The following is a 27,988-nucleotide window of genomic DNA, read 5'->3' as shown; positions in this document are numbered from 1 at the left end:
GCGATAGATGAACATCGGGACTAATACTAAATATAGATCTGAGAGACTTTATCCGAAATACTATTTGGTTGTACTTAGAATCTGAGTACATCTTCCTCTTCTTCTATAATGATCTGCAGAATTCGCGTACTACCCGAACTGACTTCGGTCTACGGGCCAGTGGTTGTCTCCACTCGGCTAAAGAGTAACGCGTTGATTGCAAAATGGATTATGTAGTTGTGTGTGTTACTTTCATTTGTCGGCTCCTTTCATGCCTTGTACACACTTATATAATATACTCAATCGTTTTTCCACATGCGAGTTTCTTTGCTTAATATTTTACACTGTATGCCTCGCTTGCTTGTGTCAACAGATTGGCGCATCTCATCCTTAAACTACTGTAGAGCTTATTTAAGTGAACATGTTTGTCCCTTCTGAATACTTTCGAACTATATTTATGAAGTTGGAAGAAGTATTCAAATGTAGCTATGCATTTATGCTGTCTATTCCTCCTGTGTTTATGTGCAAGCCATATAATCTGTGGTGAAGCAAAGGGTGTTTATGAAGATACAATAAATTTAGTGAATTCATTTTATGAATCCAAGGGCATTTCGCTTCTGACGGCATATGTATGTTGGGGAGAATGTAAGTATATAAGTTTTCAACTTTGGTCTCTTGATATAAGATTACTTATTTGCGTGAATCTTTATCCTAGCGAGGACAGTGGTGTGATTGATAGGACCAACTCAAATCCAAATGTCCTTCCAATAGACGAGAAATTTCATTGTCTCCCACCCCTTCAGTTAAAAAAAAAAATATAAATTTGCTAACAATTTTGTCGCAATTATAATTCCAACATTCAAAAGACAACTTTTTATTTGCAAAATTGTGCCGCATTGGGCGGCCTCTTGGTTCGCGTGTTCTGTCGCTCTGCCTCAGATGCTCAATGCTATAATCTGAGACTTTCCAGAACTCCAATTTTGATGGGTGGTTAACGTCTTCTAGCCCTCAGCTGGAGACAGTATGCTCCTCTGAACCACTGATACCGACATACAAGACTACACGGTATCATAACACAGAAGGCCCATTGCGAACTTCACCGCTATAAATGTTTATATTTTTCACCATAAAAATTTCGTCTGCTTTGTATTTACTGCCATTGCACGGATTTCGTGCAGTCTCCAGCAACAAATAAGATGCTAGTCTACACAGTGTATGTTACATATGGAAACTAAACACAAGGGCAAATGTGAGGCATTCAAATGTGCCACAGCCTGACTTGGGAATATTTCAGTGGTGTTGTAAGGAGCAAGAAAAGAAAACATACGCCAGAGGCGTCGGTATGTTCGTCAGAGCAGACTTAAAGAATGACAGGGTTTAATCACTCACAACTCGCTAGTTTGAAGGTAAAGTCGTCCCTCTGCTTAACTAATTAAACACTATGCCATGAAAACGTATGGGGGAGTGGATGTATAGATCCACGTTTTCTTGACCTCGGCACTAGTTGGAGGTGAGTGGTCAGCTTCACGCCCCGGCCGCTTTAACCCCAGGAAAGAGTCCCAGGTACCCATTGGATAGGAGAAGAGAAAATTCTCCCCCCACCGGGACTTGAACTCCGACCCCATGGTCTTCCAGCCCGTAGCCAGTCGCTATACCGACTTCGCTATCAATAGCCAAAGAAATTTTTGGGAAGTTTAAATTAATTCTGCAGTTTAACGTCACTGCTACTATTGAGACTACACAGGGTGTTAAAAATGGGTGGGGGTATAGTACTCACTTAAATGAGCAAAAGATTCCCAGTCGACGTGCAAGCAATGCCTGCTGAGATACGGGCAAGTTTTCGATAAGTTCGCTTACTGACGAGGATCAGTGTGCGAAGAATTCCAGCTGCTGGATGTATCGGTGTTCCCCTTATCTGGAGAATTCTCCATGAACAGTCGCTTTACGCAGAGCACTCCATCGGGTGCAAGTCCTCACTCCTCCTGACCATTGTATAAGGGCGGTGTTTCGCCTGTGGCGTCACGCAAAATATGGTGTAAACATACAGTTTGGAGCTAACCTCCTGCTCACTGACGAGGTGGGATTCACAAGGGAAGGTACTACGAACTTTCATAATACACATGCCTGGGCGGACGACAATCCCTGCACCACCGTGGCATCTCAAGCGGGTATCTTAAGTGATAAATTCTTAAAACCAGTTTGTCTTACCTAACAGAATAACAGGTGCAATGTGCCATCGGATTTTGGTGAATGATTTACCAGTACTCCTGGAACAGGTGCTCTTCATCAGTGACAACATAAAATGTTCGTGCATGATGGGGCATCAACTCATTTTCACGGCACTGTCAGGCAACACGTAAACCAGACTTCTTGTGAACATTGGATAGCACGCTGAGGCCTGCACGATCTCCTGATCTCAGTTCTCTGGAATTTTAGCTGCGTGAACACCTAAAGACTTTGGTGTTACAGCAAGTACGATTAATAGAGAATGTCTGTCAGAATTCGAGTGAAGCCAGGAATTTTCGACAGAGTTTGTACCTCTGTTTGATGAAGAGCTGAATGTTGTATTGAAATACATGGGAATCGAACAGAGCATCTTCTGTAGCGATCACACGAACATCGCCCATATCTCAGAAGGCGCTGGTTTCTGGACATATGTTGACCGAAACTTTATAGCTCGTTTAAGTGAGTACTATAACCCTTTAAAGCTTGTAACCTTTCTTTTTGACATTCTGAACAGAGTCGATGTTAAGGTGACTGATCAATATTGGACAGTAGGTGAAAGATAATTGGAAGCGGAAACCGAAATATTCAGAGACGCTCTATCCTTAAGCCATTTCGTCGACCACAAATCCTATACCACTTGGTCTGGGATCGAACCTGGTCCGGCGCGATGGGAAGCCGGCGATTAATAAATATAAATATGTGGCATATAAATATAAAACAGCAACGGTGTAAAAGTTGCCTGAGCAGGTTATGCTGTTGTATACTAAACATAAATTAAATTCGTAATTTAGTCTCTACTTGTGGCTTTGTTTCTAATATGTCGACAGTCGCGAATAACTGTTGAAACTGAGTTCACATTATTATCTGAACAACAAAACATTCTAAACATGCAGATGAACGTAAGCTGGTTCGCAGTCTGGCATATTCAGGGATTCGTGCGAACCTGGCTCCAGTGCCGACAGCACTGCTCTCTATACTACAGCAGGACAGCTACTACAGAGTGGGAGTGCTGGTTGATCTAGCATGCAGGAACTCCAGGGACGCTTTGTTTGAGGTAAGTTACAGATGTACAGATATGTGGGCACTGAAAACACGACTACTATCCACGAGCTAGGGAAATGCCTGTGATGAATAGGTCTGGAGGGAGTATCATTATGTGCTATTAGTTGGCCCGATAACTTGTATTAATCCGAATCCATCCCTCACCTAGCCCATGTAGTAAACTCCTTCTTGAGGGGCTAATAATCGATGAGCTTGTCAAGAGAATCCAACACTCACAAGAGTCCGAGACTGATTGCAATCCCGAGCCAGATGAATCCAGTTTGACACATTCGTACCCTGCTTCTCTAAGATAAGTTTAAATATTATTCTTCCACATACACTTAGGACTCCCTAGTGTGGGGATCCATGATTTTCATAACAAAATAAAGGGAGCAGTCGTTGTCTTCTCTATCACTTAAGCTATTTCACGATTTTCGGGATGACCGAGGGGGGGGGGGTTGGCGGAAAAATGCTTAATAATTTTTCTAGTAACTGGAAGTAAAATCATGGCTCTATTAACAAAATGATAAAATATATAGGGATGGACATAATTTGTGAAGCAGTAGCGCATGTTAAGTGCGCATCTCCGACTGTGTTGGCAGTGTAGGAGCTGAAGCGTATTTAGCGTAATTCCGTATCTGTTCTAAAATCTTACAAATAAATTAGAGAATCTCGTGAAATTCTGTGCACGCATAGTTCCTTCACTAGAACCATTGATTTCACAGTAAACGCTTTTCTTTCATTCGGCCAGAGCTGCAGGCGACAGAATAAAGACGATAAAGACCGATAAATAATGGGGAGCAAACGTAGCCTTCAGAGGCGCTGCAAACACTGTCTGAAATGTGATTCCATCTGTCGTGGTGTTTCTGAAATACGAAAGTTCCAAATCGTCCAAATTACTAGCTGGTCCAAAATACACGGACTTCACAATTTAGTACGATAGTAATATCGCATACATAGTAAACTCAGAGCAGCAAGCGCGGGAAGAAGCTTGGGTTCTCCTCATTAATGTAATCCAGACGTAAGTGCGTAATATTATATTTTAGCATCCTGTTGCATTGAGGTATTATTCCTATTGTTCAAGTACACCGTCAATAATGCAACAATTATTTTTAAATATAAAAGACACCTAAAATATATTTTTCACTAAAAGTGTAACTTTAGTATTTTAAAATGTTATTAAATATCATAAAATTCCATTAAGACATTTGCACACTAAAAGTGACTATCAGAATACTTCAAAGTGTCTTTTCGTTTTACATAATGTTTTTTCCAATTTTACAACATGTTTTGGCCGCATGTGGGCCATTAGTAGGCAACTTTTCAATTTGTGGGGAGACCACTGCACTGTCCATTTGTCTTTCGTGCTTCCATGCACGTCGTTTTGTTGTTGTATATCATATCTAGAATACTATTATTGTATTCTTTTTTTTTTTGGCCATCATACTTTTTGTATGTCATTCTTTATGTACATGTGTTTTTGGTGCGGTCTTCACGTACAATATTTTAAAGTATTAGGCTGGGCGCACACCAAGGAAACTGGCAACCGCAACGCAATCGCGATTTCCGAGAATTGTTAGCACCCTGAATCGAACACATGTTAGTGAATGGAGCAGCGCAACTCACGGGGAGACTGAGAAACTCAATTTCCTGGCAACGGAGCATGCCAGTCTTCCTACGATTGAGTTGCCGCGTGGATTCCTAGAAAACAGTGTTCTGTAACGAGCTTCAGTGATTCGTTTGTTTTATAAGATGGCATGAAAAGCTGACGAGGCTGCTAATTCGTTCTTGTGCAGCTAGGATTAAAATTCAGAATATGTCTGCTAAAACAATGCAAACAACTACGACAATATTGACCCATGCTTTGTGATAAAAGTCAGCAGTTGGCTTAGACCTCATCCTTTATAATCATCAGCTGAATTCAATTAATATAACTCCTCTGAGAGGGAATTAATTGCTCCTGCTGGTTTCAAGAAGTAATGAGCCAGCTGATTTAGCAGGCACTGTGCCCTCGACAATCTCTGCCTTCCATCATCATCATCATCATCATCATTTTGATTTTAACAAACAATGTAAAGGAAAAACGTCTAGTAGTGGTATCGTAGTTGCTTAGACATCTTCAGAATTTGTATATCAATAAAAATATAAACTTTACTTACCTCAGAGTAATCAGTAGTTTTTCTTTAGCTGGCACACTCACTCACTTACTCATGGATCTGAGCCTTTCTTGAGAAGCCGCCAATTGTGCAGCTACTCAAGAGCTTTCCGGCATTTTATGGAACCCGAAGGTTTATTACCTTGTTCGCAAGAGCTCTCCACTGGTCCCTATCGTGATCCAGATCAATCCAATCCATATCATCCTATCATATCTCTCTAAGATCCATTTTAATATTGTCAACCCACCTATGACTTGGTCTACCCAGTGGTCTCTTTCCATCTGGCTTTTCCACCAATATCCTATATGCATTCCTCTTCTCCGCTATTCATGTTACATGGCCTGCCCACCTTGACTTGATCATTCCAATTATACTTGGAGAAGAGTACAAGTTATGAAGCCCCTCATCATGCAGTTTTCTCAAACTTCCCATCACTTCATTTCTCTTCGGTCCAAATATTCTCCTCAACACCCTGTGTTGGTGTGATATCATCGTTCTGAATGTTCATGCCTCAACAGAAGATAAAATTGAAGACATAAAGGACAGGTTCTATGAAGAACTACGTAGAACATGTATTTGATGAATTCCCGAAGTACCCTATGAAAATTTTTTTAGGAGATTTCAATGCCAAAATAGGTAGGGAAGACATTTTCAAACCAACGATTGGGAATGAGAGTCTGCACAAAATTAGTATTGATAATGGAGTTAGAGTTGCAAATTTTGCCACATCAAAAAATATTACTGGCAAAAGTACAATGTTCCCACATCGTAACATCCATAAATTTACATGGACATCTCCTGGTGTGAAGACACAAAATCAAATAGACCATATTGAGAGACGGGAGATGGCACTCAAGTGAACTTTATGTCCGATCATTCAGGGCAGCAGATTGTGGTACTGACTACTACCTGATGGTGGCAATGGTTAAGGAAAGACTGACAGTGAGTAAAAAACAATGCACAGAATTCATATGGAGAGGTTCAATCTCAAGAAATTAAATGAGGTAGAGGGTAAAGAGGAGTATCGCGTTGAAATCTCTAATAGGTTCATGGCTTTGGAAAACTTAGACGATGAGCTGGATGTTAATAAAGCTTTGGAAACTATCAGAGAGGATATAAAAATTTCTACCAAGGAGAGTCTAGGTTATTATGAACTGAAGAAGAATAAGCCATGGTTCAAAATTATTAGACCAAAGAAAACAAGTCAAATTGCAGTGGTTACAGAATCCAAGTGAAATAAATGGGGATAATCTGAACAATATAAGACGTGAAACCAGCAGGCATTTCAGGGATAAAAAGAGGGAATATCTGAAAGGAAAATTGATAAGCTTGCAATGAACAGCAAAAACAAGAACATAAAGAGACCTGTATAGAGGAATAAATGAATCTAAGAGGGGTTACCAACCTAGAAGTAACTGAGTGAAGGATGAGAATGGTGACTGGTGATCTGCTTGAAGATTCGCACAATATTTTGAATAGGTAGAAGAACTACTTCATCAGTTATTGAATTTACATAGAGTCAGTGATGTTAGGCACATAGAAATATATACAACTGAGCTGTTAGTACCTGATCCTAGCCCTTCTGGTGTTGAAATTGCTATTGCAAAATTGAAAAGGTATAAATTACCAGGTAGTGATCAAATTCCGACAGAATTTATTCAAGCAGGAGGTGAAATATTACATTCTAAGGTCCATAAACTAATTCATTCCATTTGGCATAAGGAAGAATTGTGTCTATTATTGTAGCAACTCATATGGTGTCTTTTATATTTAAAAAATATTCTTGCATTATTGACAGTGTACTTGAATAATAATAGTAAGTGTGTAAAGCGGTAATCCAGAACTTTCAAAAAGCTGCATAGATATGTGTCCCACCATATATCCTGGGAGGACACAGAAGACAGCTCTCAAAGTCAGTACCATCCCTCCAAAAGTGTGATGTCTGAGATCCCTGCCCAAGTGGTCTTTCCCCTTTGGTTTTTTTTTCTGGCTGAAATTATGTAGTTCTGATCTCTCTCATATATGCTGCATGCCCTGCTCATCTCATCACCTTTGATTTGTTCATCACAATAATACATAGGTAAGTCAATAATTATTCGCAATGTAGCTATAAATTTTATTTCAATACAAATATAAAACTTACATTAACATCATTTTTCAACATAGTCCCCTTGCTTTTCAATGCACTTGGTCCATCGTTGCACAAGCTTCCTGATGCCCTCAGAAAAGAAGTTTTTCGGCTGAGCAGCGAGCCACGCATTCACCGCTTCCTTCACCTCTTGGTCCGAGGTGAATTGATGGCCCCTTAATGTTTCTTTGAGTGGACCAAACAAATGGTAGTTAGAAGGGGTGAGATCTGGACTATACGGAGGATGAGCCATTACATCAAACTTGAGTTTCCGGAGGGTTTCAGCAGTGTGGGCAGCAGTATGTGGATGGGCATTGTCGTGCAACAACACAACACCTTTCGACAGTAGTCCTCGGCGTTTGCTTCGAATTGCAGGCTTTAGCCTGTCAGTAAGCATCTCACTGTAACGAGCACTGTTTATTGTTGTGCCCCTCTCCTGATAATGTTCCAGTACTGGGCCTTGTGAGTCCCAAAAATTGTAAACATCAGTTTTCCTGTGGATGGTTGGCTTTTGAACTTTTTCTTGCTGGGCGATTGTGGATGTTTCCATTCCATTCTCTGACGTTTACTCTCTGGCTTGCAGTGATGGATCCATGTTTCGTCACCAGTGATTGTTCTAAGAAGACGTCACGTTCATTACCATAGCGATCCAAATTTTGTTGGCAGGTGTCCAAGCGCGTTTGTTTATGCAACACTGTGAGTTGTTTTGGGACCCATCTTGCACAGACTTTATAAAACCCAAGTCTGTTGTGGATGATTTCGTAGGCAGAACCATGACTAATTTGCAGATGATTTGCCACTTCATCAATAGTCACTCGTCTGTCTAACAGAACCATGTCATGTGCACGCTCAATGTTGTCCTCATTTGTGGCCGTGGATGGTCGTCCGGCTCCTTCCTCATGTGTAACACTTGTGCGACCATTTTTTCATTTTTCAATCCATTTGTAGACACTCCATTGTGGCAAAACACTGTTCCCGTATTGCGCTGAAAGTCTTTGATGGATTGCAGCCCCTGATACACCTTCCGACCACAAAACCTGGATCACTGAACGTTGCTCTTCTTTGGTGCAAACAGAATGCGGAGCAGCCATGATTAACGGCAAGGCAGCAACGATGGAACTGACCTAGCAACATCAAACCTGTGCAGAAGTAATGACAAGAAAACCACGCATGGCGATGCTGCGCAAAACGACAGTACTGCCAACAGAAACACAAATACAACTGCATTGCGGATAATTATTAACTTCCCCTCGTACATTCATCCTTAATCAGATTAATAAATTAAAGAATGGGACAGATTAAGTAACCATGAAAGGTTTTGGAACATACAGCTATGAACTGTAAAGGAAATATTAATATGACAACAGAGATTCAATTTCAGGCATCATCGAAGAAGCTGTTTAACCTGCAAAAGTTCTGGCTGCTCCTGGAGAGTGGTTGCCTGTCTGAGGATGCTGCTGTCCTGCAGGACAATAATACAAACTATGATGTGGTGTACAGTGTGGACAAAAATGTGGAGAGTCATTTCAACACCAACTTTACATACAGCCTGTCCAAGTTTGGGAAAACTGTCCTCTCCAACCTAAGAATTCTTGCAGATTGTGAAGTCACGTGGGTGCAACTGAATGGAGGAACAAGGCAGTCAGAGGAGTTACAAGTTAGTCACAGGAATATGCAATCACCACTTAATTTATTAACAGTAAGTCACTCATTAAACATACCAGATTTTGGAAAGGAATCCCAACAGTTTCTTGTGAATATTTCTCTGTGCAAATTAAATCACAGTGACAACTTAAATATTGGCCTTAACACTAACTTGAATTTATATATGATAAATAGGTCTGGAGATGAAGCATGCAGATGGCTCAATAGACAGATGTAATATCTCAATTATAGATTATTTCTTTCTTCTTTTCTGCTGGTGCTACAACCCTTTGTGTGTCTTGTCTCCTCCATGAGGTTTTGTAACTGTAATTTTTTCGGAGTCTGTGTTGTTAGCCACACACTCAAACCCCAGCCCAGAAGACTAGGGACTATATTTTGTCTGGCCCCTGCCCTTTGGCCTGTTTGGCATGGGTGACCATATGCACTTTCACCAGCAGAGCCCTCCGGGTCATTGAGTGCGCAAAGCTTATCTCCACACTGAGGTGGTAATCCTCGAGAAGTGCTGTCCAATAGATATTCATCCACTTTCCCCCTTAGCGCTGGTAAACGTCAATCAAACTGCATAACGTTAGATCCCAAATAAGAGTACTCTGCAACTTAATTTTAATAATGAATTTTTGGCTGACTTAGTCTCCATGGAGCAGAATCCTTCTTGCAAAGTTGATTAGCAAGTCCATATCATTTTTACACCCTGAAGGATCATAAATTTACTCATAATAGACAACTACTGGCACCTATCCTGAACAAGATGAATCCAATCCACATCTTAACCTTTTGTTTTTTAACATTTATTTTAATGTTATCTTTCCATGAAGTCTCCTCTAACTTAACATACCTTTGCCTCTTCCAGCTTTTAAGTAAGTAGCAGCTTACAAAATGCACAACGTACATGATGTTCCAGTACACTGTAAATGAGCTAACTAGAATTAATGCCACTTCTGCAGTTAGCATTAAGGTGTTTAAGTATTGTAAGATTTGAGGCTTTCACGGCGGTGACTATGAAGAAAGCAGTCTACTGGGATTTGGCACCGTGTATATGTGGTGTTAACCGATGTTTCGGAGGAACGTATCGCCTCCATCTTCAGGGTAGAAGAAAAAATATAAGAAATCTGCAAGTGAGGAGACCGTGAGAACTGGTAAAAGCAGACTGTGTGGAAATATACACAGCTATGTGAGAGCAGAGAGGGTAGGGGGGAAGGGCAAGTATACAAGTGAAAGCAGTAGTGTGGGAAGGGTAGGGGAAGGGAGCTGGGACAAGCATGGTTTTTGTGTAGGGGAGAGAAAGGCAAGGTTAAAGGCTGGGCACTAACCCGTAAGCTGAGGGGGGTGGTTGTTATGTTGGTTGGTCATGGCCTGTGTGGCCTTCTGGATCTGGCGTCATATCCCAGTGGGAGATATGACGATATCCACCGGGATACTTGCCCTTTCCCCTACCCTCTCTGCTCTCACATAGCTGTGTATATTTCCACACAGTCTACTTTTACCGGTTCTCACGGTCTCTTCGCTTGCAGATTTCTTATATTTTTCTTCTACCCTGAAGATGGAGGCGATACGTTCCTCCGAAACGTCGGTTAACACCACATATACACGGTGCCAAATCCCAGAAGACTGCTTTCTTCATGTTTAAGTATTGTTTATGCATAGAAAACATGATGCTTTTTCAGAATGGCACCATGGTTGAACCGGATGTCTTATTGTTGGACGTATACAAGACAAGCACTGTCCAGCCTTTGAATGTTTCTATCTCAGGAGTAGCTTTCCTGTCAAATGAAGAAGAGGATGAATGCTTCAGGGTTTTATTTGCCAGAAGAGCTCCCATAACACGAAGAAGAGTTGACCTGCATGGTGCACACTTCAAGACAGCTACAGTGGTACATTCTTCTATTTGAACAGTTGGATTTCTGAATGTGCTTTACACTGACTCCTAAGTAATTATGTGAGACATTGTCCATTGTCTGAACTATACAGAATTATCAAGAAAGAACTCCAAAATTTTAAGAATTAATATCTTGGTCAGTTTCAGACACATAATCTTGAGGTTTGTTATGAAACATCCAACAATTTATCAAATCTGAACTTCCACCAAGCACCGCCATGGGTTTGATTCCCAATGAGTTCACTGGATTTTTCAGATGATCTAATCCTTCCATCTGCATTATGGCCCTTGGGTTGACTCATTCTCTAACAGAAATGAGTACCAGGAATCTTCCTGGGCCCTAAAGGGCGGCCGATGCATAAGGCTGACAATCTCAACGCCATCTATGCGCTGATTGCCTAGAAAATGTGGGAGCCTCAACGTCTCACAGCCCTATGGGCTCCCACAGCCTGCTACAGGGATACAGGTAGTTTTACCTTTTTAACCACACTGAGTGGGAATTATGTTTAAGAGAATAACTCCTGTTTATACACAAGTCATATAAACCAAGAAAAGGGCCGCGCCATAGCTCAAGCAGTTAGTAGCTGGCTTCCCACCGCGGTGGCCGGGTTTCGATTCCGGGTCTGGTCTAGTGGGATTTGTGGTGGACAAAGTGGCATTGGGGCAGGTTTTCTCTGAGTACTTCGGCTTCCCCTTTCAATCTTCATTCCATCAATTGCTCCATAATCACCCTCACCTATCATCTCGGGCTGGTACAATAGGCCAGAAGTGGCCACAGTACAAGGGACTTAGTCCCACCCCACTAGCAATAAAAAAGAAAATAAAAAAACATGAAAAACATAATGTAACTACATGAAGCAGCATATTCTTTGAGAAGACAATGGTCACTGAACTAATCAAACAATTTTTTCTCTTTTATGAAACCCAGTGCTTCACAACTGGGTTCATGAGCCCACCAGTGGTCTGCATCCTGAGTCAGTTTAATCCCATCCATACCCAGACATCATATTATTTTAAGAGTAATTTTAATATAAGTAAAAGTAAATGTATCACTGTAACTGGCCATGGAGGCCCATAGGGTTGTGAGATGTTGAGGTTCCCACATTTTCTAGACAATCGGCTCATAGATGGTGGTAAGGTTGTCAGCCCTATGCACCAGCCACTCTTTACCCCCAAGAAAATTCCAAGAATATTCCTGGTACTCATTTCTGTTAGAGGCTGAGTCGACCCCAGGGCCATAGTGCGGCTGGAAGAATTAGGTAAATTGGAGAAAATCCAATGACCTCATCGGGATTCGATCCCGCTACCTTCTGGCTTGTAGCATAGTGCCTCAACCAACTACACTACCGCGTGCACTCCTCTCATTTATGCTTAGGTCTCCTAAGTTTATATTTTGTGACAGAAACAAGCTACTCCTTTGTTGTCACACCTATTGTGTTACGCAGCCCTATATCCTCCTTGAATAGATGCCTTATTAACAGTGAAGGGTACAAATTATAATATTCCTCATTGTGGAGTTCTCTTCAGTCTCTTATAACTCTCTCTCTCTCTCTCTCTCAGCTTCATTCACCTGTGTTTAAGACTGAGGAGGCTAAACCTTGTTCAGAAGGAATTAAGCCAATGTAACTCCCACTCAATGTAACATCATCATCATCATCATCACAGGCCTAACACACACCACAATTTTCCCTCATTGCAGATCTTATTTCCTGACCAGTTTACTGACTGGGATGACTTGAATTTACGCCATGTCGACAAATGGTCAAAGATACATTGGCCAATATTTGGATACCTGAGAGACCAACTGAACTTCAGGTAAACAACCATTTGAATGCTACAGGTCTCTCTAATTATGTTGTGCATGTCATACAAAATGCACATATTTAAAAATTCATGTCTGTATCCAAGAGCAGATCTAACAGGACATAACATAATATTATTAGTGGTTGGGAATATTTAACAACGATATGTTTTATGCCATTCCATTTCAATTGTGCCTTAGAATACATCAGATAGGTCCAAGAATATCAGGAATGACTGGAATTGAAAGAGACCCATCAGTTTCTGATATATTCCGATGATGTTAAAATTTTGGGCTACATGTCATGCGCACCTCACCCTTCTTGAACTGATCATCTTAACAATGTTTGGTGAAGAACGCAAATTATGAAACTCTTTATGCAATTTCTATCTAGCTTACTGTCTCATTTTTTTTCCTTGGCTCTACAGCCCCAGTGGGCCTAGGCCTACCTCCATGAACTTCTCCGGCTTACTGTCTCATACTACCTACTAAGTTCAAGTATTCCCCTTAGCACCATGACCTCAGACACCCTCAATCTATTTTTTTGTGGTAGAATATCAAGTTTCACTCCCATACAAAACAATAAGTAAAATAATTATTCTTTATATATACATGTACACACATACAAGTACATGTATGGAGCGTTCAAAATAACAAAACCTCGAAACGCTGCAGGTGGACAGGTTACTTACTTGACCTTACCCCTCATATGTTCACTAACTCTAGTCAGTTCCGAAAGAGATAAGGTGGCAGTTGTACTTACATGCTCAATTCAAGAGTTTATCTTTTTCTTTATAACCAATAATGAACAATGTATAGATATGTGTGCAGTGTGGGCAGTACTGAGTCTTGCTGAAACCAGCCATAGTCTTTCTGCTTCTGTCAACTCTGGAAAAAATTTTCCCAAAATGACCTGTACATGTCTTTCACAAATAATTGTTTTGTTAAAAAAAACAGAGGTCCAGCAATCGTTCTTACACTTACAGCACACCAGACACCAACTTTCACTGGATCAAGCTGGACTTTGCGAGTTAGATGTGGATTCTGTGAACTCCAGTAGTCATTATTTTGCTTATTTATGTATCCCTGGAAATGAAGCCACATTTCATCAGAAAATAATATCAATTGCTGCTCCATCTCACCTTTGACAATAGACTGCAGAAACCAATTGCAAAAATGAACCCTGCTACACTGGATCACGTGGCTGCAAGGCATGGATTACTGCTGTTTTGTAGGGTCTAAGCTTCAGCAATTGCAGTGCCGTTCTTTCACTAGACTCTGATACTCCAATATCTTGGGCTAGATGTTTTAGTGATTTTTTTAAGTGCATGTTCAGGTCTGGCTCCTATGTCATCCAACTTTTCTCAGTAAGCACTTGGCGCTTATGTTTTTGTTTCTTGTCTATTATGAGCCCTGTTGATCTAAGTTTATCCAACAAACTGTAAATTGTTTGTCTGCTGGGACCTCTGTCATCACTAAATTTATATTGAAATTTTCGCTGATGCTTTCTAGTAGATCCGTATTACACACAGGTGCAGTATAGAAAAACACATTTCTCTGAAGTATATCTCACCTTGACTGAACACACTGCTGACTAATTGTAACTGAGAACAAATGACTAATGGAGCTGATAACTGCCACCCACTGCTGACAAATCATAAAAAATTCTCTCTCAAGAATCTCACTGCTCGCTGTGAAATGTAATGTTGTCCACAGAGTCAATAACTTACCTTAATTCCAAACGTTATCAGCCATCAGGCATACTAATTCATCAGCAAAAATCGCATGCATCTCTCAGGCAGCTGTGCACCAGTCACCATGAAGTGCAAAGCTGTGAACTGGTCAACAAAGGTAAGAACCTCCCTGTACAATTTCATACCTTGGGTCACTCAATTGCAGCCCTTCTTGAGCCACCCATATTGTTCTGTCTGTACGTGTAATTTGTATTGTGTTGAGAAGTTTCGAGATTACACACCAATTGGACAGCTATGGCTGGCTCACCAATGGAACGTTTAATGGTGTGATGGGATATCTGCAGCGTGAAGAGATTGAGTTTCCAACAACGGGTATTTTTGTTCGTCAGGATCGAATTGGAGTGACCAGTTATGCTGCACCAACATTCCCTCTCAGGTAATCAAGGTGCAGGACGTGAAATGTTGTAAAAGGGGGCTACAGGAGTTGAAATCTGAAGATAAGGATGACAATATAAAGTATAGCTCCTTTTCCTCATAAGAGCTATACTTTATATCGTCATTCTTATCTTCAGATAGGGGCATAGACATATGTAAATGTATATTATAGAACAATGATAGTGCACTGTTAACATCACAGACTTCTAAGCTTCTGATATGATTCTTTTATGTAAAATGAAGACTGCCTCTAAGTTATGATTCCCATTTTAATAGAAAGTATTCAATTACTGAAAGTTACTTTTCATCCTCGCAGTCAATGTGTGTGTATGTGTGTATTAGGGCTACAACAATATTTCGGCAGCCAAGTCTGTCCACAGTGAGCAACATCTTCATCCTCCCATTTGATAAGTCAGTGTGGCTATGCTGCATTGCTCTCTGTCTCTCTTCTGTCTTCACTCTGGGGATACAGATCATTTGGATGGAGGGGCAACACATTGAGCAGGATATGGTGCATGCAAGTTGGTCTGACATGTTTACGCTTGTGCTTGGAGCCATCTGCCAACAAGGTAGATGAAAAAATTCTACTATATTAACACCAGTGTTTAAACTGGTTTTGTTTTACCACAGCGATGTGTCACTATGTATCTGACCATTGGTTTAATTTCCATGACCAATTTTAAGAGTGTACCTGAAAAATATTTTACATATTTTACATGTACGTATTATAACTATAAATTAATGAGAGCTATTTCACTCTATGAGCTCTTTATTCCAACTTAAAGCATGGGACATTTGATATACTACATATTTCAAACAGCAATGTCTGATAGATGAGTGCAATCCTGTTACTTTCTGATCATCCCTTCTTACAGTGTATGGAGTGCTTATGTAATAACAACAGATCTAATTGACAGGTTATCATGTTACACCAACTTCTCTGGCAGGGAGGATCACAGTGTTTTTTCTCACACTGTCTTCACTGTTCCTGTTCACGTCATATTCTGCCAACATTGTGGCACTGCTACAGACACCCAGCACGTTCTTCAAGACGATACATGACCTAACCAACAGTCCCATGATTATTAGAGTGGAGAATCAGACTTACAATGGTGTCTTTATGAAGGTACCAGTATGCACTTCATCTCTTATATTTGGACAGGCCTTGCTAATGATGTATATATATTGGCATATTTTAACGAAGAACATCATTACTGTTTAATTATTACCTATTGCAGAATTTAAAGTAGGCATATCTGAGTCTCTGAGCCGTTTTCGCTCTGCTACCATTTGTGCCGTCTGTCCACTCTGGTACTATATGTGCCACTTGTACCGTCTTACGGTCTGCTACCACAGCACCGTCACTCTCTGGCACCTTTCGGCTCCGTCTACCCTTCCTCAATCGGAGGGGGAAACGTTGATCCGTCATATGGCTCTCGTGCTGTGCTCGCACGCTCCCTAAGTTAGAGTAAGGGATCCAAGCTAGCAGCGAAGTAAATCTAGTTACAAATGATGGCAATCAATATATTAACAAATAACAGAATTTAATAAACACAACAGAAATTAAACAGAACAACTGAACTAACTGCACATTTACATGCTCGCACACAGCGGCATCTAACTCGGGCAGAATGGCCCATATTTACTGGCGCAACAATTTACCTGGGTTCCATGAAAACATAACTACTACATTATGGCCGGGCCACAGGCTGAGTCTAAATTAAATACACAATATAAATTATAAAAACAGATTTAACCAAACTGGTACGAGTCGCCGCCGTCCTACAAACCCAATGACGGGCGACCACGGGCGATCTCATCGGCCGCGAACCAGCCCAGTACTTGCCGAAACCAAATTTGGACTCCCAGCCGAACAGGAATTTGACAGTCGCTCCGGCTGGCTCGGCGCCGCGAGCAAAGCCCTATTGATCCATAACCAGAACTGAACTCCGAACTCAAATTAACTTCCAAGCAAGGCTCCCAGGGGTAGAAAGGAGGGGAGAGGGCAACACCACGTGATCCAGTGCCACATGGAGGGGGGGTGGGGGATAAGTTTAAGAACCTCAATCAAGGGGCTGGAAGCCCATGATGTCATACCGGAGCCACTGCATGGCTCATTTTTTAGATCTGAGGCCAAACTTCTTAACCTCGATTTAAATTTTGTAGGGTTGCATCCTGTTTGGTTTTTTTATGGATATATATTACACAAAGAGTCTCACAGGTTTGTAATAAGAACTTACTGGCTCAGATACAACCAATTCAACTTATTTTACCAATGTTAATGTTAATATTTTAACAAAGAATCAGACTATTTATACTTAAGCAATTTGTGTTTTCACCTGATGATGATGACATGTGGTCAAAATATGTAAGAAGAAAAAGATAATAAATAAGTGTAAGTTTTTATTATAACTTTGTGAGAAGGCACTTGTTATAATTACACACACACACACACACACACACATACACTTTATCCTAATGTAACTGCTTCTGCTTTGCAACACAGTGTCATGTCAGAAAGTATCAGTGTTGTATTTGCCTGAATGGAAGGAGAGTTTTATTTCATTTTAAACATTACAAAACTGTGGGTCATCATCATGAATTTGACTGCTATATACATTATTCATTACATGTTTTTAATCGCGTTTGAGCTTTTGGGTATTCCTTGCACAGTTTGCAGTATCTTGCTATGAGAGTAGCAATTGAAAAAGAGAGACACAAGAATATGTTTGAAGATCACAGACCATGATCTTCCACCAGGTTGCTGTAAGTGCCATTACATATATGAAATAAAATTGGTAATTCACTGAGTTACAATATCATGGGAGTTTGTGCCAGCACATCTGTCATTCAACCTCAAATGGCAGATCAAGAAAAAAAGCTTTAGTATAAAAGTGAATAGTAGGTGGAAACATGAGAGGTACTGCTGGTATGACTTGTATTTTAAGGCTATGTTGTTTATATATGCAGAACAAACAAACAACTGTGAAGCAGCAAGAAAATTCAGTGTCTACTGAGGCAAACACCTGAAGGTCGAAACAGCAAAAAACCAGAACATTGCCAATACTGTATGAAAATCTTTGTTTATGTGGATTGGCATGTACAAATCATGAAGAGAAACAAGTTTTCTTTATAGAAAAGTTCTTCGATTTGTAAAGAAGTTAACCATCACACTTCAAGGCAATGTCGATTAATTCCAGGTGTTTCTACTGCCAACAAATTACACTGTTTGATGTCATAGGTGCAAAATCTGTTGTTATAAAATTATCAGGCAGTGAATATGTGACTGTAATGACAGAATTGGCAAACAGCATGTAACTATCACCATGTGTTTCAAAACTGAGTCTAAGGCACAGGTACCCATTAGACTAATACTTATTATATTACAATCAGGTATCTAACTAATGGATAAATAACTAAGTGAACTGATGAAGGACTGGATACAAGTTGTCTGGAAGAAAAGACGAAGAGCATTGCCTAGAAAAGAAGGAATTCTTGTACTGGATGCATGTAATACAATTCAGTGTACTCGTATTTTGAAAAGTGCCCATGTTGTAAATTATTGGAGTGAATAATTGGTCTGCTAGAGAAAATTCTTGAAATTTTTCCCAGTTCTAATCTCAAACTGAAAAGGTTACTCTCAACTGTGCCTAATTTAAATAACATGGTTGTTTGCTGCTAGTTACTTGAAAGCATGTATGGTCACATGATGAGAGTCAAGTAAACCAGTCTCATTCTTCAGTGACTTTCTCTTATGGTTTCATATGAATTGTTTCATGAGTATGAAGTGTTTCTTGTATTAGTTTTATTTTAGTGACATTCTGTTCTCTCTAATATTGGAAACTCCAAAACCATTGAATTAATGTTCCCCAGTTGGAGATGTTTTGTCATTTATCATTCAATTTCAAAGATTTGAAGTCAATGATGTCAGTGTTAAAATCCCTCCATTCAAGGTTTTCCTCCTTTTAATGTTCAAATCCAACTTTAAATCGTGTTTTCACTGTAGTCATATTTTGCAGGCAGTCTGGAGACTTAGTTTACAAGGTGTTTAATTATTTGAAGTGAGAGATGGAAAAAAGTGGGCATGTGAACAGTGTTATCATGTAGCAATAACACATTACCAAGCACATGATATTGGGCTTAGGCCAGTGAAATTCAAGTGGAACTTCTAGTAATACTGCAACCTCATAGCTCTGTTTCTCACAGCTTGACAAGCTACCACATAACTACCTTCATGTGTGAATCCTAGTACTCGTATAACAGTTGGTCTTTTCAGTAACAGGACAGGCAAGGTGTCCAGTATGTTTGAGAGTATCTGTTACACTGTTTTGTTCCATTATCCTATAATTCTGTGGCAGGAAGGACAGTTCTTGGTATGCTTTACTAATAGAATCTTCATTGAGCAGTAGATTATTATTCAGCTGCTCATGATAATACTTCTTGTGGTGTAACCTGGGGTTCATCACCAAGTTCATAAAAGTCTACATGTGGGCTTTGGCATGAGCAGCTTAGCAACTTTATAACCTATTTTTCTGTTACTCATTTCATTATCATCCTCCCAACAATGCCTGGTCTGCTTGGTGGTCTGCATTCTTGAGGTTTTTCAGAGTATTTTGTTTTGTTTCCTAAATTTTGCATATAGGAAACCACAGACCCCGAACTTCGGGAGTTCTATCGTTGCAAGATTGAACCTCTGGGAGAGAAAGCATACCAGCATGCAGAAGTCGGCATGGCTGACATAAAGAAGCCAATGCATGCCTTCCAGGTGGACTCTGCTTTTGCATACAAGTTCATGAGTGAGACATATGAGGAGCATGAAAAGTGTGATCTTAAAGAAATCAACCTGTTTCCAGCACCAATGTGCACCATTGCTACTACCAAAGGTTCATTTCTCAGAGAGTACTTCAGCCAAAGGTAAGAACTTCAGTACCTAAAAACGTATTATTGATCCCCATGATTTTCATAGTGATTATTGAGACTGATGTTTTCATATTTTACGTGATGATGACACACTTTGAGGAACTGATATACTGATGTTTCAGATATTTTAGTCTTCATCTTCAGGATGAACTGGCTAACAGCAGCCTTTTCTACATATTTACAGTAGCTTACTGTACTAGCACTAGTGCCTAAACCACTTCATCAAGAAATATTGACCTGGTGTAAAATAAGTTGTTCTGGAAGATTTTGAAGGTTACAAGTTAAATACTAGGTGGCCACAGGCATGTACTAATGATGCCTTATTAGTATCATAAAAGCAGTTATTGTCAGTTGTGATACTAGTTACAATATTCATTGTGCCATCTCACTCAAGGTTGAATAGCTTCTGAACATGATACATCAGCATTACAGAAGCTATGAACAAAAGTATGATAACAGAGCGTAGTGTTCAGTTTTAGGTTTCAGCTGTGGGAACATCCCACATACTAACACGCGGTTTCGCCAGTCTAACAGACAACACTCAACACTCATATTTATACAGCACTCGCTCTCCAGCCCACCTTTACATCATAGCACATGCTAGCCAATCAGCACTCACAATCACAACTGCAAGTTTAAGCTCTGCCCAGCAAGCATTGTATAAAAGGCAGAGCCCAAAGCTCGCAATCATCAGTGATCACATTCAGTTCAGAGCGATCAGTCATCAGAGTCATCAGCTGTTCACTGCACCAAAGACAGCTGCTGCAACTCTCCAGCAACCGTGCTCTGCTACTAGACAGCTAACGTAGCTGTCACAACTCTCCAGCAACCATGCTCTGCAACCAGGCAGCTAACATAGTTGCTGCAATTCTCCAGCAACCTTGCTCTGTGACCAGGCAACTAACGTAGTTGCTGCAACTCTTCAGGAACTGCACCATAGGCAGCTGTTCCTACAGGGGCATGCAGCATCACATTACCGGCCTGACAAACCAGCTGAATAGCCATAAAGACTTGGTCTACTGCAAAGGAGCAAATTCTACCAGCACACTCACGGGCCAGCCAACTTTCGACATTCCACATAGCTTCGCAGCTATTCTGTACATTCAATTTATACAATTTAATATAGACAATTGTTACAGATTTATGTGGTTGTCTTTTAGAACATCAACAATCCCACACAGCAAAATGTAATCTTTCATTTGAAGTTTCATAAATATTAAATTTAGGGTGTGAGGATTATGAGAAACTAAAACATTTTGAGAAATTCAGTATGCCTCTGCCAAAATTTGAGTGATTTTTACCTTATGTAACAAATATACTTCAACTGCATCAAAGGGGATCAGAACATGATGATTAGATCATAACTTAATTAGGGTGAACAAGTAAAAAAAAGATAAAATGGGAAGACATGTACATGCATGAGGCATGTATATCAAATTTTAGTAAGGAAATTTAAACAGAAGAATCCACTTGGGAAACTAATGCATATATATATAGACAATATTAATATTAAAATGTACTTATAAATAAGGAGTGAGAATGTAAACTGGATTCAAAAGAATATAATTAGAATCATTACAGGACGTAGAAGTAGAGATTCATGTAGAGATTTATTTAAGAAATTAAAAATTCTGCCTCTTCAATCACAATACATACTATCGCTTCTCTTATTTGTTGTGTACAACAAAAATAAATTTTAATTAAATTCCAATATCCATAACAGGAATACTAGACAAAAATATAACTTCCATCTACCTTCATCAAACTTATCACTATATCAAAAAGGAGTCTACTTTTCTGGCATAAAAGTGTACAATAGTCTCCCACAAAGTATCAAAAACTTGAGTAATTATACTAAACATTTTAAATCAGAGCTAAAGAAATATCTGCATGCTCATTCCTTCTACTCTGTAGATGAATACCTCAATGTAAATAGAAGAATTAAGCTCTATTAGTTTAAGATAAAATTACTTGTACCAGTAGGTATTATTTTGACTTGTTCTATATCCAGAGGTATTAACCTACTTAGGATCTATGGAATGCAAATAAATTCAATTCAATTCAGTTAGGATAGGGACATGCTCATGGTAACCAGTAGACTTAATGCACCTTCAAGCTGCACAAGGGCAGAGAAATTTTTGACTTGCTGAGCAACTGTTGTCTTAAAAATGGCTTTGTGGAGAACAGGTAAGGAACTGGAAGATGGCTATTGTGCTCTGTTTGACAATCACCTAAAGGGACTGAGAAAAGTACAGAATGTCCATGTAATCATGCCAGGTAGTGAAATGAATATTTTAGCATGTAAATTTAGAGCATTGCATTACATATGATAAAGTTTCTAATACCATTTCAGGGTGGTCTGGTATCGAAATGTTGGGCTTCTAGATCGGCTATTCAAAATTTGGATGCCACAGAAAGCAAAATGTGTTAGTAATGCAGGAGGTTTTGTGAGTGTCGGTATGATAGAATTTTACCCAGCAATGATGGTGCTTCAATATGGCACTGCTCTCGCAGTGGTAATCCTGCTCCTGGAAGTCTTGTACTTCCACAGGTCAGTAACTAATTTCATACATTTGAAGCTGTAACAATAAATTGGTTAATGAATGTGTTTTCTTTTAAATATTGATCAAATTTATGAAGTTATGGCAGTCATTTTCAAATTTCACATTTACTACACTGCTTTACAGCTGATTCTTAGTGCTATTTATTACAACTGGTACACTCTAACTGACCAAGCGGTAGCATTCATGGGAAGTCAAGTCATTTAAAAATGCTTAAACTGAAAACTTGCCTTTCCACTGCCTTGGCACAATTCAGCTGCGTCCTTTACAGGATATTCTTCTATCATGAACTTGGTGAAATTATCTTTTTACCAGCAACTGATGCATGCTATGCTGAGATATGTAGCTTGCAAAGAAGCTAACAATGGCATTCTCTTGTTCTTGACAAAGAAACCCCACATATTATGTTACAAACAGTGCCATTACTTTCACTCATAAAAACACTTCTCAAATGTCTAGGGCAGAGAAGATAAAATTTTAAATATCAAGGCCATTGCTTTTTGTGATATCTACTAGGTAGTACAAGATTACATAATCAATTAAATACAGGGAGGTCCAAAAAAATGTACTCACTCTTTGATAGTCAATATCTTTGGAACAAAATGATATGTAGTTACAATCTTGCGCAGTAGTGTAGTGTAATGTTTTCTCAACAGATAACAAAGGTCACATGAGTCACGTGAGTGTCACGCCGCATGCGCACTGTGAGCAGAAGACAGCAGCAACAATGGCTGAAAGGTTGTTCTTTGAGCAATGCAAGGCTGTATTGAAGTGGTAATGGAAGTACGAAAACATTAAAGAGGTACAATGACAATGGCAGAATGAGTTTGGAACTCAGCCACTGTGTCAGACAATTGCCTGTATTCGGGATAAATTTGAAGCCGACGGTACTGTTCATGATGTGCATAAGCAAAGATCTGGGCGACCACGGATAGTAACAAGTCCAGGATGGGGAGTTTGCAGAGAAAGTTATCTGGTCTGATGAGGCGCAATTCAAAATGAACGGTACTGTTAACCGCCACAATTGTGTGTATTGGGCTCCTCTAATCCACACGTTCACGTGGGCAAGGAAGTGAATCTACCGGGTGTTAATGTGTGGTGTGGTCTGTCATCGCGCGGTTTGATTGGTCCTTTCTTCTTTGAAGGTACTGTAACTGGTCAGGTGTATCTCGATATGCTTCAGACAACGATTTTCTCTGCCATTCAAGAACTGTTTGGAGATGAGAAATTTTACCTACAAGATGGTGCTCCACCTCACTACCATCGAGATGTCAGGGCATACTTGGATGACACTCTACCTGGACGATGAATAGGTCGAAGAGGTGCTATTGAGTACCCACCACAGACTCCAGACCTATCACCTCTCGACTTCTACCTATGGGGAACCTTGAAGGATGAAGTTTATCGACAAAAGCCAGCTACACTGAACGCGCTACGAGAATTCATCGAAGCGTCGTGTGCAGCCATCACACTGGACACACTGATAGCCATAGTTCGCTCAGCAGTTCGGCGGCATCGATGCTGTTTAGCCGCTGATGGTGGTCACTTCAAACACATACAATGACTCACTCTCTCTCTCTCCACAAGAATTGTAACTACATGTCATTTTGTTCCAAAGATATTGACTATCAAAGAGAGTACATTTTTTTGGACCCCTCTGTACAAACACAAGAAGAAATTAAATAGTGAAAAGACTACCAAAAACCTGGATACAATACACATATCACATGAAGAACAATAAAATACCAAAGCAGGCACTGTAATACAAATAATTTGTGTAAAGAAATCCTTGACTCCTGAGAAAAAAATGAAGGGGCCAACAGCACTTAAATGGTTTACAAGCAGATGATAAAGCCTAATCCTCCATAGTTCATTATAACAGTGACATTACCCTGTATAATAAACAATATGCACCTTCAGAACACTAGTTGAATGTACTGTAAACATTATGGGAATATGTAACATTAATTTTAAGCATTACTGCCTTTTACAGATCTCTCATCATTTCCAAGTTTTGCTTTATTCTGCACCAAAAACATGTACATCGCTAAAGGAACCTTCTACAACAGATCCCAATATAATAAAACCAAAGATATTCTGGAATCAGTGAAACTGGATCAAATAATTTCCAGTTCATAATTCAGAACATTTATCCTAGTTCCTGATTGGAAATGTATACCATTTTCTAAAATAATACAGTATATATGTATCAGTTAACATGTAGTTTCCATGCTATCTGCATAATATCTGAAAAGCATGTTGAAAAAGATGAGATTATGATGACAGTTATAATTTAATATTAATGTATTGCCAATACACATTATAAAGCAGCTGCAATCACGAAATATCACGCATGTGGAATTTAGCATATAAAATTACACGAACAATATATTAGAATACGTTAGCATAAGAACAGTATGTTTACCTGAATGGAAGATAATTCTGCACGTGAGTATGCACATAGAAGGTAGTTTTATGAATTAATTTCATGCCCTTACTCCAAATGTGTGACTAAAATTAAACATTAGAAAACATGTTACAAGTGTTCTTTATTGAGTCAGTTATTTGTTGAAGCCATAGGTCTTCATTCAGCCTCACCATTCTCACTCTGTTTACCGTTCTAATTATCTGTCTCAGCTCCTGTGTCTTCACAATTCCCATCTTTTACCTTACATTCACTTTTCATACTCTCATGTTCATTGTAAACATTCCAGACTTCATCCTCAACCTTCCATCAACCATTGCATCACTTTCACCCATTCTTAAATACTCTGCTCATTACTTCTGGAGAGATCTATAGCCATGGTCCTCATTCACTGTCGCAGCAGTTCTACACTGGGTTTCTTCACTGTCCAAACTGGGGTCAGAACATGGTCCCTTGCCAAGAGCTGTTTGGAATACAGTTGTTTCAAATTATCATTTGAAGGTATGGGTGTAAAGAAAACTGGAATTTCTCAGAAGAACTAATTGCTTGCCTTTCTTTGATACGACATGAACTGCATAGAAAATGGAATGTGCTTGCTGAGCTGTTGCAGCAGTAGGAGGATATACAGAGAGACCCACAGACTCTCCTTAGATGCGACAGACTACACAGAAAACAATGCATCCAACAATTCTGTTGTTGAGTGCATTCCTTGCCACAGGAATAAGTTTACAGAGCTGTTGCCTAGCAACAATGGGGGGGATGCACATAAGACACACCTACTGATGGGAGGGATTTATGAGGTACACATGAGCTCAGGTGCCATAACATATGTACCAACTTTCATTAAGATTGTTTCAGGCATTCAAAAGTTTATAGTGGGGGCTACACATACAGGCGCACACAGATACATCAAGAGCAAGGTGATCTCATAAGCCTACTTTTATTTTTTCAAAATGAGTAAAATAGGTTAAAGAAGAAAGGAAGAGATTTGATTCATAACAGTGGTGATGGTTTTTATCTAGAAGAGAGTAAGGATCATTCATCCTAATCATCACTTGGCATAATCTGTAAACTGATATCCTTTATTTCTTTATGTTTCCTAACTAGCGCAAACCATTCATTTTCTTCATGGGACCTATATCCATTGAACATCCAAGTATTAGTACAACCAAGCTGGATTCTTACGTCCCTTTTGTGTACACTTGAGGGTGGGATGCATACACTAGGTATTTATGGGGGATAATCTTATTCAATTCTCAGAATGAGTGATTCTTACTTCACTTGATCCCTCCTACTAGTCTGAACCAAGACTATTATAGGCAGAGTTTTATACTGCCCTTGTGCTTCAGGGCACTGAATCCTGTAGCTACTCCTGCAGCTAATGTCACAACCACTTTAATAATAATAATATGCAATAATTTGCCTCTTTGTGAGCAGTATCTTTTAATAATATGAAGGGAAAGGTAAAGGAACAAGACATGTTAAAGGACACAAAAGATTTGAGCCAACATTTTTGTAACACTAATACTCTTAGAAACAATAAGAGTTACAATTACCAGGCAGAACATTGCTACAAATTGCTTTGGTGAAGGGATGGGTTTATCCACAAGACTTTGTAATTGATCATTACCTTTCGGCATCATTCTTAAATATTACCAGCCACAACATAAATTTTAATTTTTATTAATATTTAGGACTTAATAACATTTTTGTACTAAAAGTGACTTATACTGTTTTGCAGTAACTATTTTGAGAATATGTAGCAATGAATGTTTAGATAAGGACTACTGAAACTCGAGACAATCCCATGATAACTGGCATGGTATGTGTATCAGTTACTCCTCCAACCAGCCAAACTAAAGAAACTTCCAGAACATTCTCAATCTGTAAAACAGAGTGGATATTTCAAGAAAGATCTCAATGTGGAAGGTTCTGGAAGTATTATGTCATTCAAGAGTATTTAAAGGTTGATTTTGGATGGCGCTGGTATTGTTTGCATTGCTGAGGCTCGCTGGCTAGTGGTGAACAGTACAGTTTTGTACCAGAGAAGTTGTGAAAACAGTCTCCTTCATCTAGAAGAATATGTCAGTGCTGTAACCAAATATCAACCTAGAAGGGCTGATTTGTGTAATATCGTGTAGTGCTGTTAAAAATAATATAAGATCCTTGTTTCACTAGTACAGTGTGGTCCAGTGACTTCTTCAGTGAACCCTCTCTCATAAGAGCAAGGCCCATTAAGCTGAGTGGGATCCTCATGCTCACACTCTAAACAATATTCCTGTTTCCATCCATACATCACTCCCAGTATTTTCGACATGGTTGTGAGATCACGTGGCACTCAACTATAGACAAGGAGTAGGCACAATAGATCACTCTGGTTGCGGTGCAAGGGCCAAGAAGGCCCACCCCTTAAACATTCATTCATTCATAGACAAGGAGTGGGTGGGAAGGAAGAAGACAAAAGAAGAGGGTGTTAGAAAGTGGCTTTGCTACCGTGTGGCTATGCAAAAGGAAATGGTTAAAAATTGTTAAGTTCTTTAATTGTGTGAAGCTTAGCTATTGTGGTTTGTTTAGTGAACATGTGTAAAGAAGAAATTTAATTCACTGATGTTTCAATAAAACAGTGCAAGTATATGAACATAATAAGAATAAGGGCAAATACATTCTCAGATGCTGGGAAGAAAAATGTTTACAGCTGAAGGGTAGCAATTGAAAAAAACTTCTAAATTAATTCTTCAATAATCATGTTCAGAATATTTAAATATTGTAGATGCCTCAGAACCAAAATTCCATACAAGGTAATACTCGAGACATGGATGACCAAGAGGCAGATTAAGTAAATCATAAATGTAAATGTTAAAGGTATTTTGTATTTTACAAAATAAAAGAGCTTTCACGTGACCTCTTAACATCATCCTGAATCTCACTTTTGTTCATTATGAAAATGCAGCATTATCACATTTATGTATACAGTGGAAACAGTCACTTGATAGGTTTGGCACTAACATGTGGTAAACTTAAACTATTGGGTATTAGGACTGGCAATGAATGTATTAACAAAAGTCAGATATTTTTTTTAAG

The 27,988-nt window shown here is 39.4% G+C and overlaps 1 protein-coding gene across 2 annotated transcripts; it reads left to right on the top strand.

The window, feature by feature from the left end:
* The first annotated feature begins 450 nt into the window (after positions 1 to 450).
* Positions 451 to 27,886, top strand: LOC111862575 (glutamate receptor ionotropic, delta-1). Of its 2 annotated transcripts, none has more exons than XM_023848079.2 (11): positions 451 to 624; positions 3,099 to 3,259; positions 8,912 to 9,187; positions 10,860 to 11,066; positions 12,771 to 12,886; positions 14,832 to 15,002; positions 15,344 to 15,570; positions 15,919 to 16,127; positions 19,644 to 19,915; positions 22,275 to 22,472; positions 24,476 to 27,886. In XM_023848079.2, the coding sequence occupies exons 1-11, from the start codon at positions 468 to 470 to the stop codon at positions 24,531 to 24,533; spliced, it is 2,052 nt and encodes a 683-aa protein (XP_023703847.2). In that variant the 5' UTR covers positions 451 to 467; the 3' UTR covers positions 24,534 to 27,886. The 2 variants fall into 2 exon arrangements, with proteins under 2 accessions (XP_023703847.2, XP_033606612.1); XM_033750721.1 differs by having other exon boundaries at positions 8,912 to 9,229.
* The last annotated feature ends 102 nt before the right edge of the window (positions 27,887 to 27,988 follow it).

The sequence above is a fragment of the Cryptotermes secundus genome, unplaced genomic scaffold (assembly GCF_002891405.2).
Source record: "Cryptotermes secundus unplaced genomic scaffold, Csec_1.0 scaffold1768, whole genome shotgun sequence".
Taxonomy (NCBI): Eukaryota; Metazoa; Arthropoda; class Insecta; order Blattodea; family Kalotermitidae; genus Cryptotermes; species Cryptotermes secundus.
This window is presented reverse-complemented; position numbering and strand designations above follow the sequence as displayed.